Source organism: Leptosomus discolor, chromosome Z (genome assembly GCF_034619465.1).
Source record: "Leptosomus discolor isolate bLepDis1 chromosome Z, bLepDis1.hap2, whole genome shotgun sequence".
NCBI classification, from domain to species: Eukaryota; Metazoa; Chordata; class Aves; order Leptosomiformes; family Leptosomidae; genus Leptosomus; species Leptosomus discolor.
The window spans coordinates 29,903,379-29,917,981 of record NC_141419.1 but is presented as its reverse complement, the minus strand read 5'-3'; the positions used below and the strand labels follow the sequence as shown (position 1 = coordinate 29,917,981).

General features: G+C 42.7%; 1 protein-coding gene across 1 annotated transcript in view; it reads left to right on the top strand.

The window, feature by feature from the left end:
* Window positions 1-203: 203 nt before the first annotated feature.
* KCNN2 (potassium calcium-activated channel subfamily N member 2) overlaps window positions 204-14,603 on the top strand; it is a 71,523-nt gene continuing 57,123 nt past the window's right edge. Inside the window, exons 1-3 of the mRNA XM_086479517.1 lie at window positions 204-225; window positions 510-1,630; window positions 1,901-1,996. Coding sequence (XP_086335643.1) covers window positions 204-225; window positions 510-1,630; window positions 1,901-1,996 — 1,239 coding nt within the window. The remainder of the gene's footprint in view (window positions 226-509; window positions 1,631-1,900; window positions 1,997-14,603) is intronic.

The window sequence follows — 14,603 nt, the reverse complement described above, 5'->3', positions numbered from 1 at the left end:
CCCACGGCAGCCCGCAGAGGCCGCGGCCTCTCCCCATTCCCTCCGGCAGCCCGCGGCCGCGGCGCGGGAGGCGCGGGGGCCCGCCGGTGCGGCAGAGGGGAACGAACGCGGCGCTGTGTTTTGCAGGGCCGCGGCGGCGGCGGCGGCGGCGGCGGCGGTCGGGAGGAGCCGCTGGACAGCTCCGGAGCGGCGGCGCGGCGCTCATGTTCCGCAGACGGCGCAGATGTGAGCGGCGGCGGGGAGCTGGGCAGCTCCGCTGCGGAGGCCCCTTCCTGGCGGGGGCGATCCCGGCAGCGAGCGCGCTCCCCGCCCCCGGGAACCCCCGGGTTTCCGCGGCGCGGGGCTCCCCGCGACGGGCGGGGCGGGGGGCGAGGGCAGCCCTTACCTGCGGGCGCGGCGCGGGCGGGAGGCGGGATCCCCGCACGGGGCGGGGCGGGGCGGGGTGGGACGGCGGGGGGACCCTGCACCGCCCCCGCCGCCTCACGCCGCGGCCGATCCACCCCCTTCAGGTGACGTGATGCCCGTTGTTTTGGTCCGCCCGACCAATCGGACGCGGCGGCTGGATTCTACGGGAGCCGGGATGGGCCCTTCGTGGCGGCAGCAGGACTCTCCCCTGCCGACCATAACGCATTGCGCAGGGTGCACCACCGCCCGGTCCTCCTGCGGCTTTAACGGCGGCGGCATGGAAGCGCCGCGGCAGTTCCCGGCGGGCTTCGGCCCCGACCAGCAGCAGCAGCAGCAGCAGCAGCGCCCGCCGCCGCCGCCGCCGCACTGCCAGCAGCAGCACGGCCAGGACAAGCAGCAGCAGCAGCAGAGCCCATGCCTCCAGTGCAACAACTGCGCCTACTACGGGGCTGCTGCGGCAGCCGCGGGGGATAACCTGCCCCTGCTGCTCCGCGCCTCCTCGCCCCTCTCGGGCGCCTTCCGGACTCACTCCTCGCCGCTCTCCTCCGCCGCCTCCTCCCGGCAGGGCAGCCAGCTGAACGTCAGCGAGCTCACCCCTTCCAGCCATGCCGGCGCGTCAAGGCAGCCTCACCAGTACCACCAGTACCACCAGTGCCATAGCCTGCAGCAGCAGCAGGCAGCCAGCCCCAGCAGCAGTGTCAGCAGCGGCAGCACCCACCATCACCACCACCATCACCACCACCACCACCACCAGCAGCAGCAGCAGCAGCAGCGCCGGGAGAGCAACCCCTTCACCGAAATAGCCATGAGCAGCTGCAGGTACAACGGCGGCGTCATGCGGCCGCTCAGCAACCTGAGCTCGTCCCGCAGGAACCTACACGAGCTGGACTCCGAGTCGCAGCCGCTCCAGCCGCCGCTCGCCAGCCCCGCCGCCGCCGGCACCCCCGCCGCCCCGGAGATCGTGGTCTCCAAGCCCGAGCACAACAACTCCAACAACCTGGCGCTCTACGGCTCCGCCGGCCCCGGCCCCGGCCCGGGCAGCGCCAACAACGGCGGGGGGAAGCCCAGTAAAAAGAAGAACCAGAACATCGGCTACAAGCTGGGGCACCGCCGGGCGCTCTTCGAGAAGCGCAAGCGCCTCAGCGACTACGCGCTCATCTTCGGCATGTTCGGCATCGTCGTCATGGTCATCGAAACCGAGCTGTCCTGGGGCGCCTACACCAAGGTACCCGCCGCCTCGCGCCCGGCTCGGCCCGGCCCGGCGGCCGGTCTGACCCGGCCCCTCGGAGAGCCCAGCGCGGCGGGGCTGCTTGTACACCCGTCCCGGCCCCATCCCGAGGCTCCCCCCTCGGCCCGCGGCGGGGCGCCGCCGGCCCCCGCTCTGCCTCCGGCACCGTGAGGCGAGGCGGCCCTCCCCGGGGCCGGGGGTGGCGGCGGGGCGGGAGCGGCCCCTGCGCGTGGGTCTCTGAGGGACGGCGGTGTCTTTCTCTTGCAGGAGTCGCTGTATTCCCTCGCTCTGAAATGCCTTATTAGCCTCTCCACCATCATCCTGCTCGGGCTCATCATCGTGTACCATGCAAGGGAAATCCAGGTAACGTTTCCTTCTGTGGGTCAGTGAGCGTCGCTGGCATAGCCGGGGGTGCGAGGCGGTTTGTCTGAGGGCGCAGTGCTGGTAAGTACTTGGCACTTCCCGCTGGTTCAGAAAGCAGAAGTGGTCTCTGCGCGCCTGCCGAAGTTGGGGAGCGGACCTCAGCCCTGGAGAGAAACACGGCGGGCGCGTACGTGCCGGGAAGCGCTGCCTGCTAGGGAACGTTGCCGGTGGTTATGCTATAGGGTCGCTTAGCCCTGAGGTCGTAACAGCTTTCTCGGTGACATGCCTGCTGTCTTCTGTAGCAGGTGTACAGCAACAGCCTTTTATTTCCCAATGACTGGATTCCATGCTGTGCTTTTCTCTTGACAGCAAAGTTAATTGTCTTCGCTGTGCAAGGTATGTAATCTTCGCTGTGCTGTCTCAGATACGAGTGTGCTCTAGGAGAATGTTTAAGAGGAGGGGGAAGACTTAGGTTTGGCTTGTTTTGTTTAATGCCGCACAGACGCTAGGAATGTGACAGGGGGAAACTGTCAAGAAAGGTAGGGAAAGGTAGAAGGAACGTAGCGATCAAAGCTGTAGAATAAGTCTCACAAATACTGTCGCAGGTTCTGTCCGAGGGTCTTGGTTCTAGTTTCAGTTGTAATATTCTGACCAAGAAATTAAAATTCGGCATTTCATGTCAGCTGAAACACAGATTTTGAAGTTTTGAAGGGAAAAATACCTCACAGATACATTGGTGCTTTTGCTTTTTGAGATTAATTAGAGATACCTTGGGCTACAAGCTGAAACAACAGCTTTCAAGGGCAAAGAAGACTTTTCCACTGGTACCAATCAGTAAAAATAAAATTAAAAAAAATGTATAATACCCTCCTTCTGTGCAAATGAGTGCTGTAGTTTCAATGTGAAATGGTACCATAGTCTCCTACTTAGAGTAATGTTAGTGAAGTGTTATGTTACTGAAGACTCTTTGCCAAATTGGATCCTGTTGTGCAGTCCTTGCACATGCAAAACTTCTATTCCTGTCTCAGAACCCAGTTTCTCTGCATTAATATCAAAGATATTGAAAGCTGTTTAATGATACTGCACTCAATAAGCAAGCGTTCTGGTGAAAGAGCATCTCTATAAACTACTGGAGTACGGATTAAGAGGTTTCTTTATCTGTATAAAGATAAGTAAGTGGCACTGCTGCGATGTGGGAGCCTTATTCTCTGGTGTATCTTCCCACAAGTGGTGCTTGAGGCATGGAGAGCAATACTGAAAATAAAAACCTCTGTAAACATTTGAATTATTCTATGCATTTTCTAGAAACTTTAAATGGAAAATTTTATGCAAGGTAAGCAGATAGTTGTACGTCCCTGTATATATCAGCTTCTACTAAATAGTTACTCTGAGATTTGGTTGGGTTTTTATTTCATGTAAGGAGTTATAAATTTTCATTCCATTAGGAGTGTGTTATGGATCAGAAAAAAAGAGTCTTAAAAACCTAAAGTTGTAATTCTGTTTTGGTTGGGTTTTTATTGATTGTTTTAAAGAACTTCCTCATGTATGCGACTGCTTGGAAGGAGTTATGCAATTATGTGACTTAATCAAGGTTAATGTAGTTTTCAGTGCTGCCTGGCGGTACAGAAAACAAATATACCTGCCTGTCAAACAGCAATACCAGATGTTTCAGTCTGAGAGACACCAAAAACTAGAGTAGTCCATGGCAGGGCCTGGAGTGAGCTGCAGCTTCAAGGGGCTCTGTCATTCATGTTGAAAATGAAAAGGAAGTTCTCTTTTTTTTTGAGGAGCGGGTTAGAAGGAAAGAGCACAGTACCACCATTAGTGATTAGATATCCGATAGCTTTTTAATTTAGGCATAGTCTGGTTTTGTGCACACACTTGACTTTAAGATGAAGAACATGCAGAGCAAAAATTATGTCCATCTACGGTCATACATTTGTTACACCTGACATATGAAAACAGAAAGTATCTTTAAAGTACTTTGGCTTAGGAACATACAGAATCTTCTCCAGGCAAAAGAAAATACTGTGTAACCCTGATAATGTAATGGTTTTTAATCGTTTAAGCTGACTTTTGGAAGGCACATGTGCCTATAATTCAAGCAAATATCCTGCTCTGCGCAATAGAGTGAATCACATCTGTAGAACCATGCCCGCAGATGGTTGGTTGCATCCTGGAGGACTGTTTGCACCAGCTATTTGTTAATCCTGCTCAAGTTTGAACATTCCTTTCTAATTCTTATCTGAAGCGTACTTAAGACTTTACCAGTGGGTATAGTGTAAATAAGCAGGAATTTGTTGAGAGAAGAAAAATTGTTCTACAGAACAGAAGAAGGTCAGTGTATTCTGTTTGTGGTGCGGTATCTTTCATACTCTGGTGGAAGCAAATCAGCCTAAATGTAAGTACATTTTTCTATAAAGCGTGAGACAAAAGACTTTGGGAAATAAAAAGCTGACAGTTTAGGGATTATTACTGATTGCAGATTTAATATTTAGAAACTCCTAGTGACCTAAAATGCCAGCAAACAGAAATCAGCTTTTTCATTCTTTTTAATAGTCTGTGACCTTGATTTATTGGTAGGAAATTCGAATGGCTATGCTTCAAGCAAGTCTATGGGGCAGTCCTAGCAGCACAGCTGGTGACTCTGATCTTTCCGTTAAAATGACCTTACCTGAGTGTTTTACTTTGAAAAGAGTCAGCCAGCCAGTTAAACCAAACTCCGTGGGTTGCCTGTCCCAGACCTGCAGACCATTTTAAGGGAGCTGGAAGGGAAATTTATAAAAGACGTGCAGGGACTCTTCCCAAGAGCCCCGAGCCATATCTCGGTGTGAGACAGACGAGTTTGCCTGTTCGTCTTTACCCCGGGTGAGACCGTGGCTGACGTGCGGTGGAGGAGCTGGGCACCGGCAGTCTCTCGGGGGGGGGTGGGGGGGGGCGGTTTGCCGCCGCCGCCTTTCAGCACCGCAGACAGCTCCGCGCCGCGCGGAGTCTTGCAAAGTAACTGGAAATGTTAAAATATGTCCATCAAATTGATCTTCAGTGATCACACTACATTAGTTATTCCGTGTAACTCCGAGAATAAAGTGTGAGCTGTCATTGAATTTAATCAATGTGAGTTAGTGTTAAGGCTACAACACAAGTCAGATGAAAACAGCTGGGTTTAAATTAGAATCCATAGCTTATAATTTCCAGAACAGAAGATAAAAATTACAAGCAAGTTTCCTTCACATCCCTCCCCCCTTCTAGAAAAAAAACCCAATGGCCAACAGTAATCATGTTGGAGTTCACGATAGTGATGACCCCAAATCTGTGTGTTCTCTTTTTGGTCCGTTGTTGTGATGTCTATGATGCTGTTAAAAACTTCATGCGTGGGAGATAATGAGATGTGCATTGCTGTGTCTCCAAGTTTCTGTGGTTGTTGATTCAGTTCTTCAGAGCAAGTGCCCTGTGTTTGGAAGATAAGTGGGAAAAATATAACTCATCGTTATCCCAGCCTAGAACAGGTGTTTCTCTATTACTCCAGTTGAGGGTTTGAAGAGGTGGAGGAGAGAAGAGTCAGGAAGATAGCATGATCCAATTATCATGATTTTTGATGGATAAATTATCCACTTAATGCATAAACAGTTTGTTACTTAATACTATTTCACATAATTAAAGCAGCAGCATTGAACATGGTTAAAATTGTGGTTCCTAGACAGTTTGCTGTTCTGTTCCACATTTCTCTAGTGGAATTTGCTGTTTGATCAATAAATAAACTGAAACTTAAGGAAGTTTTGGTGGAAGTTCACATGCTAAAGCTGCAGTTTTTCTACTTTTATTGAAAAATAGACCTATCTGTCTCTCTCTAGTACTACTGGAGATAGAAATGCTTTTAAAGTATGCACTCCTGAAGTTCTACTGGCACTTTCTTGTATTACTCAGAGCAACGGATTAAAGTAAAAATTCTCTGAGGTTGCCAGCAGGAGGTCTTTAATATCTTTTGTCGAGTGTTCCACCATAGCCTGGTATTTCTTGAGAGATGGTGGTCACTGGAGGAATATATTGACTGAAACACTTTTCCTTTGATGCTGGACTGGTTAGTGTATCCCTTCTGTAAATAAACATTGCCCTTCTATTGCCTGTCCTGAATAATAGTAACCTGAGTAATGCTAACCTGTGCTCTCCTGGACAGAATCTGAACCTCTTTTCCTTCTCCCTGATACAGTTGCTCTCACTCATGGAGAAACACAAAAGTTGTTGTTATTTGGTAGAAGTGAATAGAAATCTTTGGATTTTTGTATGTCAGTTGAGATTTCTAACCACTTCTAAAATGTATTGCTAGTTCATAGTTAGGTAGAATGCCTGTGGAAAGTCTTGCAAACTCCAGCGTTAAGGTTAAGCCATTGCTTTCACAGCAGAGCCTCCCAGGGCCCCAGAGAGAAACCACCTTCAGTCCCCAGACAGTTCTGATGTGGTGGGAAAATAATGTGCTACTGATGGATTTGGAGTGAAACACTTTCAGTCTTCATTAACTTTATGGGAAGTTATCACATCTGAGAGCCCAAATATCTTGCTGAAGAATCAGAAATCTTTTCTTCTTTTCTCTTTTCCTGAAAACTTAAATAAATGGAACAGGCAGTATCAGGAAACAGCAAACAATGGTAATAAATACACAGCTTGACCTTTTTATGGTGCAAATAAATTTCTTAATGCTTGATAGTAATAAACACTGTTTATGGGAGTTCTATTGTCTTATTGGCATCAGCAGAAAGTTCTGCAGTAAAAATTTTGCTCTCATGAACAAATACGAAGTTAAACTCCCTTACAGTTTCCTGTCATAAGAAGTAATGGATATTCTGCAGGTCAAAGTATTGGTTTATCTATGCTGTAAAACTTCTGCTGCAGAAACAAGTAAGTTAGGTTAAGAGCACAGAGAGGAAGTCTGTTGAATAACAGGTGAAAATCAAGACATAAACTTTGAGTGATAATTCTATTCTGATCTGAAGCCTGTTGAGAATTAGTGATTTTTATTATTTTTTTCTATTTATTTTAATAGGCCTTGAATCAGGAAACAACAAAACTCATTGCGTGGCAGTTTTGATCCGGTAACTTCATGTACAGACTTGAAAATTCCCTTTTACCAATCAAGTTTATTACACATTCCTTACATGTATTAAACAGAGCATTCCATATGTGTAGTGAACAGCAGAAAATCATGTAGGAATCCAAGGATGCCCTATCTATAAAATGAACACCATAGGTGTCAAATTAACACTTTAGAGTATTTTTGTGAAAATACTTAGTTTTAGTTCCATTCGGTACATTTTTTATAGATTGTATCTGCAGAACCTGTTGACCTAGGAAAAGCTACAGGTGCCCAGTGTCCCTGAAATGCAGCACTGTAATGCATACAGCACAAAAGGCAGGCTAGAAAATCCTTTAATGTTGGTCAGCATCCAAAAGGATCTGAGGCCCTTTGCATTAAAGTTACACATAGAAGATGCCTCTATTTCCAGCAGGTTCCATTAGAGCTTAGGAGGAGGGTGAACCTGATGGTCAGGACACTGAATGGTTGGCCTGGCTATACCTAGAATTATCTATTTATGCGCACCATTGTTCTGAGCATTTTTTAATGAGACTGTTAGAAGTTTATCAAGACATAGTAGTGCATGATGAAGTGTGAGAAGGTCAGTTATTGCCTCTGTGCGAGGACAACATTTGTAACCAGAGAACAGATTCTGGTTTTGTATAAATTATGTAGCTTAGCTGAAATCAACAGAGATACTGTTGTCTATGGTCTTAGAAACATTCTGCATGCACATCTTAATGTGAAAGTATTGTACGTGTCCGGTCTTTCAGCTGTGGGGACTTCAGATCAGAATACTCTGTCAGGTACCTGACTGCAGCTCTGCTTTGCCTAAGTTTAAGACTAAAAAGTGTATTAACACTTTTGTGATTCTGGTTCTGGTTTGTATGTGATCTACTAAATGTAGAATTCTGGGCTTTGATTTTGATTTGAGACGTTTTTGTGTCTCTTTTGAGCAAAGATCAGAACAGGAATGGCTGCTGCTTGGGACTTGTGAGAATTAAAAAGCTGTGTGGTAGCTTCTATACAACTTCAATCAGCTGTTTTCACCCATGATTTTGATGATGAAAGTTGTTGTCACACTCCCTTGCTAGAGGATGAACTACTGCTCTGAGCCTATGAAGCTCCTTTTAAGACATAAAGTACCGCTAAGACAAGAGGCTGTAATTGATCTTGTAATTAGCTTTCAGGTAAGCTGTATATATTGGTCATTGTACAAAGTTTCTTTTATTAAGTGAAAATAAACTGTAAAGTATGCAGAAAACCGAGTAATTTTGTGAGGAAGTTTCCACAGCTGTCTTCTGTGGAAAAGAGAAATGTTACACATCATGACAACACAAAAAAAAATTAGAATTTAATATGACTTTTTAAATGCCTTCTTTTTTTAATAACGTAAACTAAATTGTGTTGAAAAATGTGAATGGAAAAATTTTAATTCAAAAAATGGGATATGTGAAATACCTATATATCACAGTGTATTTTTAATGAAGTTGTGTATATTGACTTTGTCCCATTATTTTAATGAAAGCTACAATAAGTAGCTTATGGCTGTCAGAAGACAGAAGAGATAGTAATGAGATCATGTTTTACAGCTTAGAAAGAATTCTTGTGTAAAGAGAGTGGTAGACCATGAATATATAATACTGTTTTAATGTAGTTGCTGGGAATCACATATTTGTAACTTACTGATTCATTCAGCTTTTACCTCTTGAACAGTCCCTGCAATTGTGCTCCTTCATCTGTGTGAAAATAGTCCTTAATAAACATAGTTTTGTATCGACATTTTAAAAACAAAAGGGTGTGAATGCTAGGTACTCCATGAAGCAGTGAAGAGGGATAAATACTGAAGAGGGATGTGTGCATCTTCTAAGGTGCTTCCATATCTCATTTTGGTGGAGACTGACAGGCCTTTCAGAATTAAATTCCTTTTGAGGAAATACTAAACATTTTCATGACAGATGGAAATACCCCTGTGAATTTCATATGAGCTAAAACCAAAGGGTGGGCCTTAAAAATGTTCATATTTTAAAATTGCTATTCCTAGTCTTTTTGAGAGTAATTTGCTCTGCATTGTTTTTTCTGTAAAGAAACATATTTATTAAGAGAAAAACCTGCTTTGTCAAAGTGGCATCTTCTGTACTTTTATGCGTATTAATACTGTAGAACTATCCTGACGAGTAGAGAAGAGCTGTGTTCTGTGTTACGTGATTCACCAACAGAATTGTTTATTGAATTCTGATTGAACACATATCACGAAGTTATTGAAGACCGCAGGAGCCATGAGAGTCATAAATAGAGAGTAAAAAGGCTATACAGGTGTAACACTAAGTATAATTTCTCTTGCAAAACCACTGCTGCTGGTAAGAATGCATCTGTGGGAAGGGACATAGCTTGACACTGAGTGTGGGTATTCAGAAGAAAGTATCAGAGGCAAAGGAAGAGTTTTTGCTTATAAAAGAGCATATTTGAGATAAAAAATAATAGAGAATAAATATATATGAACTCATATCCATAAATTGTATTGTCACCTGTAGGTAAAGAGCTTCCTGAGATTTCTTACCTGTAGCCTGCAATAAATATTGTTGCTTGTAGTATTTTAGAGTGTAGCCGCGTGTCTTTCATAAACAGTTATACATCAGTTCTGTGGTTTGATGGGTAGGTGTGAGATAGCCTGTAAAGAAGGAAACACACATATAACAGCATTTATATTGTAGTTTCATTGTCAAAGGGAGTTACGTGGATGAATCCTCACATTTTTTTCTGTCACTTAAGTGATGTTTTTACAAAATGGAATGCTGAGACTGAGAGTTCAAGTGCTGTGGAAGCAACCTGGGGAGGGCTTCATAACTACATTTGAGGCTCAGGCTTGCCTATCTTGTAGTGTTCTGCTCAGATCAGTAAATAAGACACTGTTGTTGCTATCCAGCTATGCCTATAATTTTCAAGAATTATCCTCTTGCTTTAGAGGATGTCCCAAACACTGCAATGTAAAATGAATGCAGTACTCCACAGTATGTCCTAATGACATACTGTGGGGAATCTTTATGAAGCATTTTATTCCTATTACAATTATTTATTCCAGCTTTCATAGCACTGCAACTTCTGCAACATTACTACAGCTGTATGCAGACATTCACACCCGACCTACATCTGACCTCTAACAGCAGCATCTTTCACTAGCATAATGCATTATGAAGCAATGCTTCATCTTCAGTCTCTTAATAAAAGAAAGATTCATCCAGGGGGGGAATGATATTTCTCATTTTGTGATGATTGTTATGCTTTTAAGAATAAGATCTGTTTTAAGAATAAGATCTGTTGCAGCCAGGGAATGAAGCTTGTCTAATTAAAAATAAAAATTTCATAGTAGCTTGGATTCAGTCTGTACCATTGCATCTGTAAAATTAGCATGCTTGGAACTCTGGTTTCAGTCTGGGAAACTGGGAGAAAGACAGAATGTTCAGGTGTGGCTTCATGGCACAAAATAAATTGTTTCCTACCTGAAACAAATAATAAAGTTATGACTAGCAGTAATGATCACTGAACATTCACTGATAGCACCTAGCTTTAATGAAGTTTTCTACAGAAGTATTCTCACTGGAAAACATTGGTTACCATTTTTACACCAGTCGTGCACATTTGAGGTGTGTTTTCACTTCAGAGGAGAGTCTGTATTTATGAGTATCTAAATCCTTGTTATATTAAGAATTTCATCCTTAAGACCTTTGTCATTACTAAAATATCTTTTCAAGAAGACTTGGAAACTGTTGAACAGACACTGATTCATGAATAAGATAAATATGCTCTTTACCCACTTTTCCTTTGCCCATGGTGCTGCTCTCTGCTGTAGCTGTAAAATTCAGTTTTGGCCATGCAGCTACTATATCGGGATTGTAGTGGGTTCCTTTGATTGTAGATTCCTTTGTGGGATACTGCCCAAGAGTTGTTCTTGAGCTCTGCATGAGGAGTGGGATGATACAGGAGAAATTCTCCTCCATCCAAATTCTAGTATAGCTGAACATGATTCTCATCTGAATGGTGTCTTGGATGAAGTGACTTCATACTAAGCCCACCCTCTCATTTTGTTCTCATTCAGGTTTGAGCTTCACGGTAAAAACCAATAACTTGCATTCTGTTGTGATTTCTGCAGCGTGATAGTTTAGAATAACTAACTCTTTATGCAGTAGGATAGACCAGTGCTGGGCCTGATGTATTCCCAGCTCAACTTCCACACAGTTTAAAGATAGTTTAATAGCAAAATGTGTAAAAAAAAAAAAAAAAAATATATATATATATATATATATATATATATATAGAAGACCAATCTACACACATCACCAGTCTGCTTTCCAGTTTTGGTTGTCAGATAGGAAAATGTTTGGTTCTCCAACTTCAATCTTTATGTGCAGCCATATATGTGCAGACATTTGTTTCCCTCCTAGTAACAGAATGGGATGCAGGGGAGCCAGATGAGAGGTTTAGCAGTGTGAATGTAGGCTGGCAGACCGTTCTTTTCCCCTGCCATTCGGCACTTGGAAAGCAAATTAAAAAAGATTAACTTTTTTTTTTTTTTAGTATCCAGCCCGTGATCAGAGATGTCAGCTCATGCAAAATTAATAATTCTTGCATTTGACGTGTGACTTTTGTATGTATGTTGTGGCTGGTATCATCCTGTGTTGACTGCTGGACATCAGACTTTTTGCTGCCATGGACTGCCCCGTTGAGCGTAATGATTGTGAAAATAAAGCTTTCTAAAACATTTTGAATTTCACTTTTATGTTTAAGCTGTGGAAGATAAGGAGGTTGGAAGCACTCAGTGCAAACTTGTATCGTGTTTGGTTTGCAGACTTCTTAAAAAATCCAGTAGATTTGAGGACAGAGCGTCTTTTACCTGTGAGAGCTGCTGTAAACTAGACAGATTTGATGAAGCTGCAACTTTCAAATACTTAATGGGGCAGCAACAAGAACCATGTATGCTAAGAGTGTTTGACAGAATATGCTGCGATTTGTTTTTTTTGGGAGTTTTTATTGTTGTTTTTTTTTTTCCTGAGGAAGCACCTGCAGTTACAATTAGTAGTCATCAAGCAATACAGTATTTTGCCAATAAAGAAATACAGGTAAATAACTGTAAAGAAACTAGTGTCTATATTTATTTAACCTGAGGTTGAAAGTTGTCCTTCTTAAAGATATTATAATTTAATCGTTGAAGCAGTTCAAAGACTTTATCTGCTATATGGTTTAGGCAGAAGCCCACTTTAGGCCTTCAGGAGTAACAGGTACTAACTAAATAGCTGCTTTATTGCTGCTTCCTCCCAGTTTTACTTGCCAGGGTGAATTACAGAGGTGGTTATTGCAGGACTGACTCTATATGCTTAGGATTAGTGCCTGACTATGTTAGAATTTTTAAATACACAGGTACAATTAACGTGCCTCTGCTTCGCCTGCTGCCCACGTCTTAGTTCCCCTTATTTAAGTGGTCAATGCTTTGGGACAACACTTAAATACTTAGATTTTGCATTTCTGTATTTGGAATTATTTTAAACATATCCTTAAATGAAGTTCCCAGTTTAATTGTGTTTCTGAGATAGTAAAAACACTACAGGTACTTTATAATTCCTGTGGTACTGATGTGTACTCACGCATTGTCCGTTAAATAAAAATTTACCCAGTTTAAAAACAAATATGCAAACTTTCCCAAATATCTGAAGTATTTATGTCACAAGTAAAATAGTACTAAAGGAGGAACTAAGACAGATTCTTGTGTATATGATGTGTTGGTACTCATCATTCTTTAAAAGCATGTTCCCAAGTTTAGAGTCACTGGTGTAGTCCTTTGGCAGAATGATTGACTTAGCTCATTTTAGCTAGCTTCAGATTCGGTGTTTCTTCCTTTAACTTCTGTTTTACCTGTTCACTTGCAAAAATATTGCCAATTTCTTCAGAAAATACATCCTTTTTTAAATGGGTTCCAGTTTTCCTAGGAGTAGTGATGCTGATCATCCTTGAAGAGAGTGAGGCTTCTCTCGCATTGGGAACAGTGGCAGATGGCAGCCGTTTTGGGAGATGGCATTTCTTTGTGCAGTGATCTGTAGAACAAATTATTTTTAGTGCTGAATGAAGAAACCCAAATCCTAAATAAATAATTGTAAAATATTAACATTAATATTTTAATGTTAATTAAATAATTATAATAATCTATATTAGTATATATTATATTATTATCTATAATGTAATATATAATATTATATATTATACATTATAATAATAATTAAAAGTAACAACACAACAATATTGAAATGTAGATAGTTCTCTTCAGTGAGTTTTGCTTCTGCAAGAAGTTTGTAGAATTAGAGTTACTTTATTTCTGAGGTACTCAAAATGGGGAAAAGTGTAACACAGACCACTAGGTTTCTTAAAAAATTCATTCTAAAAATTATTTCTGTAAAATAGCACAGTTATTTTGTAGGAAGGTGTGCTGTGTTCTTCATGTATGAAGTTGGAACTGCCGCTTCAGTGCAAAATTAAATTCATCCCTAACTTTGAAATCAGTGTTTCCATCCCTGTACTACCAAGATCAGTGTAGTATTTGTAGCAGACCTAAAAGAACAGAAGAAGTTTTTAAAGAGGTTGGTTTGTTGTTTTGGGATTATTTTATTAGCATGGTAATTTTTTCAGTGTGGTAATTTGTTTATATTTGTCAAAGTGCAAAGGGAACCTAGGCAATTAATTCACTATTTCTTTGCAACCTTCCCTTTTAGATGTAATAAAGCTGGCATAGCTCATGTCCTGCTGCACTCTCTTAGCGGGGAGAGTGAACCAGGGCAGGTCAGCAAAAGCAGGGGGTAGCGTGGAGTGGTAGCTGATGGAAGCTGAGTTCTGAACAAGGTGTGGTGTGGTGTGGTTAAGTTAGGTAAGGTGCTGAAATGTTTCCTAAGGGCTGGCCACATCCGAATAACCTTGCCCAGTCCTTAGGTTCTTGGGGAAAAAAGCTGTAGCTGAAAACTATATATCTTTTTCATTCCATCTCTGTCAACTTTATGAAGCTGCTATTATGGATTGCTCTGCATCACCCAGTGTGTTCTCTAGTAAACGCATCTGTTATGTAATAATGTACATGGTGGGTTTTTTTAATTTTCTTTGTTATTTCTTCCATGCTTTTTAAATAACAGACTAATAAATAGTATAAAACAATATTAATGCTGTTTTGGTGAACTGGTCCATTTTCCCGTTTTGCATGTTTATGTAGGACACCTATTTCCTTCTTTGTTATTCTTCTTGCATTTAAGTGATATTCAGAGCTTGATCAAGGCATGCTTCTTCTGTATCTGCTTGGAGAACGTTTTTGACTGTCAACCCCAGTCACAAGAGCTTTTAGTAACTGCTGGTGCTGGTTGAAAGCCTTCTGCATGTGGTAACTTAAGGAGCTTATTCTCATTGTGTTTTAAGCAGCTGGAGAGGGTGGGATCTGAAACTTTTGTATAGTGAAAAAGCTGTGAAATTAAGAATATTGTTAAAATGAAGAAATACCTGTTATGGGCA